General features: G+C 43.2%; 1 protein-coding gene across 1 annotated transcript; it reads right to left on the bottom strand.

Annotated features, from left to right (window-relative positions):
- Positions 1–1,606: 1,606 nt before the first annotated feature.
- Positions 1,607–3,310, bottom strand: LOC125518889 (ABC transporter B family member 14-like; the record flags this gene model as incomplete). The annotated part of the gene is made up of 1 exon (XM_048683781.1): positions 1,607–3,310. A coding segment is annotated over one exon (1,491 nt), but the record flags the coding sequence as incomplete, so codon positions are not given.
- Positions 3,311–3,511: the final 201 nt, after the last annotated feature.

Below are 3,511 nucleotides of genomic sequence, written 5' to 3'. Positions count from 1 at the left end.
ATGACGGAGCCCGAGGACACAGGTCCACCATGAGGATGCCGCCGCCGCCACGCCATCCTTATTTGAATAGATTGGTTTCCAAAATCCATCTCGAACCATAGGGCCAATGGCCTCGTCAGGGAAGGATCCGAAGAATCTTTATTTAACACGGTCATCGTCGCCGCCGAAGCTAAGACAATGAACAGTTTAAAAACCTAGACTGCGAGGGAGTAAAAACGAACCACACAGGTGGATCCGGCGACCCCCCTCACCACCGACGACCGAGGTCGTCGGCGGAGGGGAGCCGCCGGAGGACGGCGCTAGAAAATTGGCGCCCCTGACGGCGGCTAGGGTTGGAGCCGCTAGGGACGAGAGGAACTAGGCAAGGAAAGGATTTCTCTTCGCCCCATGCAGTTTTTAACTAACTTTCTGTTGGTGTGTAATATTTTTTTGAACATCAGTATAGACACAAGCGCTTATATACACACGTATACACTTATTCATATGAACGCGCACACACACTCTACCCGTAGAAATATGAAGCGTCCTTAGATAAAAAAAAACCGTGTGGAAACAACCTTCCTATACTCCCTCCGGTCCTATTTAGTTCGCATATAAGATTTGACTAAAGTCAAGCCTTGTAAAGTTTGACCAACTTTGTAGAAATAAGTGTCAATATTCACAATATGAAATCAATACCACTAGATGTGTCATGACTTAAAGTTTCATATTATATAACTTTAGCATGGCAGATGTTGATATTTTTTCATATAAATACGGTCAAACTTTGTGAAGTTTGACTTCAGAGAATTCTAATATGCAGTCCAAAGCTAGATTCGGGTATGCAAATTAGCAAAACATGCATCTTCTGGAGAATTGCATCCCAGGACAGGGTTTTCGTCGGGGAATTGGGGGTGGACATACTCCAGGAGTCTCAAGGACTTCTAATTCGAGCGCGAACGAATTTAAGATGCTAGGATTGATAGAAACTGGGGATTTTTTGTTTGTTTGTTTATAACGCACCGGTGCTACATTTCGCCTCGCCTGTAAACTGGACTCATAGTAACAACTCCATATATCCTTGGATTGTATCTGCTATATGTCAGTGGTGTGGCACCAGTGCCATACAATCATTTCCCTTCGATTTGGTCGTGAATGCAATTATGGACAATAATAACACACTGGTCGTAGTTCCTCGCAAACTCAAGACTAGGATATGCATAATGTGGAGGAGAAATCTTTGTGGAATTTTCAAAAAAGAAAAGGGGGAAAATTTTCGTGGCTATGGATTATAGGTTTGGATTTCCTGGTGATGTTTTAGTTTCTCTATCGATAGTTGCGGTACATCATTGACTTACCAAATGGTTTCTATACTTTGTTGAAGATTTGGATATGTAAATAAGCAAAACATGCGTCTGCCGGAGAAATGTATGTGTTGGAACATGGGGGGTTACACATTCCCAAAAGCTTTTTATTCAAGTAGAAATGAATTTACGAAGCTAAGATTGGTAAAAGAACTGGGAAATAGTTTTATGGCACTGGCGCTACATTGCACCTTGCCTAGAAATTTGACTCAAAGCAATAACTCCATTGCACGTTGAAGGATTGCATCTGTCTTATTATTTTCCTTAGATCTGGTTTGTGAAAACGCAGTTATATAAACATTAGTACAGTGATTTATAGCTAACAACTTTCCATATATTATAGCATTTGCCCTATTTGGAATAACCAACTTATTCAGTAGGCACAAAAACTGTCAAACTCTGTCTTTACATTTTCCCCCCATCTGGCATCAAATGCTTGAAAAATGATGGTACCAGCAAAAGGACTGATCATGAGATCAGTTTTTCCCTGCTTTGATTTGCATATTGTACAGTCTCGAGTAAACACCATTGCTTGCTGAGACTAATGTTGCGTGGCTACCCGTCTCTACCACCTCACCTTTGTCCATCACGACAATTACATCTGCGTTTGTGACTGTGGACAGCCTGTGGGCAATCGTGATACTTGTGATCTTGCTTGAGAGCTCACCCTTGTTTTTCCACCCTTTTGCACTGAGGGTGTTCATTACCACCCTCTCAGATTCACCATCTAGAGCACTTGTCGCCTCATCTAGTAGCAGTATGACGGGCTTCTTCAGTATAGTTCTTGCCACAGCTATCCTCTGCTTTTGACCTCCGGAAAGTTGGCTTCCTTTGTCCCCGACCACAGTATCATACCCTTTTGACAGGCTGCTTATGAAGTCATGGATGTTTGCCTCCATTGCGGCCTCCACTATTTCTGTTTCTGATGCGCCTTCATTTCCATAGCTGATATTCTGTCTTATAGACAGGTTGAACAAGATTGGCTCTTGCTGCACCAGTCCTATCTGCTTTCTCAGGCTCTTGAGGTTGTAGCCTCTGATGTCCTTACCGTCTATAAGTACCCGGCCGCTGCAAGGATTGTAGAATCTTAGCAGCAGAGCCAACACTGTGGATTTTCCCGAACCACTTGGCCCAACCAATGCGACCCTTTGGCCTGATTCGATAGCTAGACTGAATCCATCTAGTATGATCACTTCTGGTCTCGAGGGATAGCTGAAACTAACATCTTCGAACTCAACATTACCTACAATTCTGTCCTCACAGTTCAATTTTGGTTCATCCGGCACAATCTGTGTTTCTCTGTCAAGAATGTCTAGTGCAGGATCCAATATCGCAATGGCGGACATGACCATAGGGATCAAGGACCATAGCTCTGTGATGGAAGGTATTGTCATTGCAAATGCTTGGTATGATCGTACACAGTTTTCAAATGTTGCTAGTTTCCTGTCAAGTAGCACAATGGTATAACTCAATGCAATAGCATGTGTCATATGCCACAAGCAGAGGGAAATCCCCTGTACCACACCATACTTGATACTCTCAATCCTGCTTATCCGCATCGGTTCTTGCAATGCCAAATCTGCTTTCCTGAGTATTTCTTCTTCCTGAACAAAAGAGGCCACAGTGCGGATGTTGCTAACAGCCTCTGAAGTGAGTGAGATGAGCTTCCGGTGAGACTTAGAGTTGTCAGTGGCAAAACCTTTTGCTGACCTGACCTGTACAAGGCCAGCGATGAAGTGACATGGCATCATAGCCCATGCAACTAGACCCATCCTCCAGTTCACTGCTGTGCTTAACGCTGTTGCTATAATAATTGAAGAGATGCATTGAACCATGACAGCCATTCGATCAGATATAATCGTTTTTACCATGGAGGTGTCACTGACAACACGTGAGGTCAGGAAGCCAACACTGTTTTTTGGTTCCTCGAACCAACCTATTTCACTTCGAAGAACTACTGCATTTATTAAAGAGAATTATTGTAACATTGAAAACAAGAACACAGTATATACTCTATTAAGTGCAACTCATGACTTTGCGAGATACCTGAAAACAGGGCCTCCCTTAGGTTATTCATTGCCCTTTCGCCGACCAGGCCGTAGATATAGTGCTGGAAGATGTTACTGAAAAATGTTAACATCCCTATTAGGAACAAAATAATCGAGTAC

The sequence above is a fragment of the Triticum urartu genome, chromosome 7, assembly GCF_003073215.2.
Source record: "Triticum urartu cultivar G1812 chromosome 7, Tu2.1, whole genome shotgun sequence".
Lineage (NCBI taxonomy): Eukaryota > Viridiplantae > Streptophyta > Magnoliopsida > Poales > Poaceae > Triticum > Triticum urartu.
The sequence above is the reverse complement of the archived record's forward strand: the minus strand, read 5'-3'. Positions and strand labels throughout refer to the sequence as shown.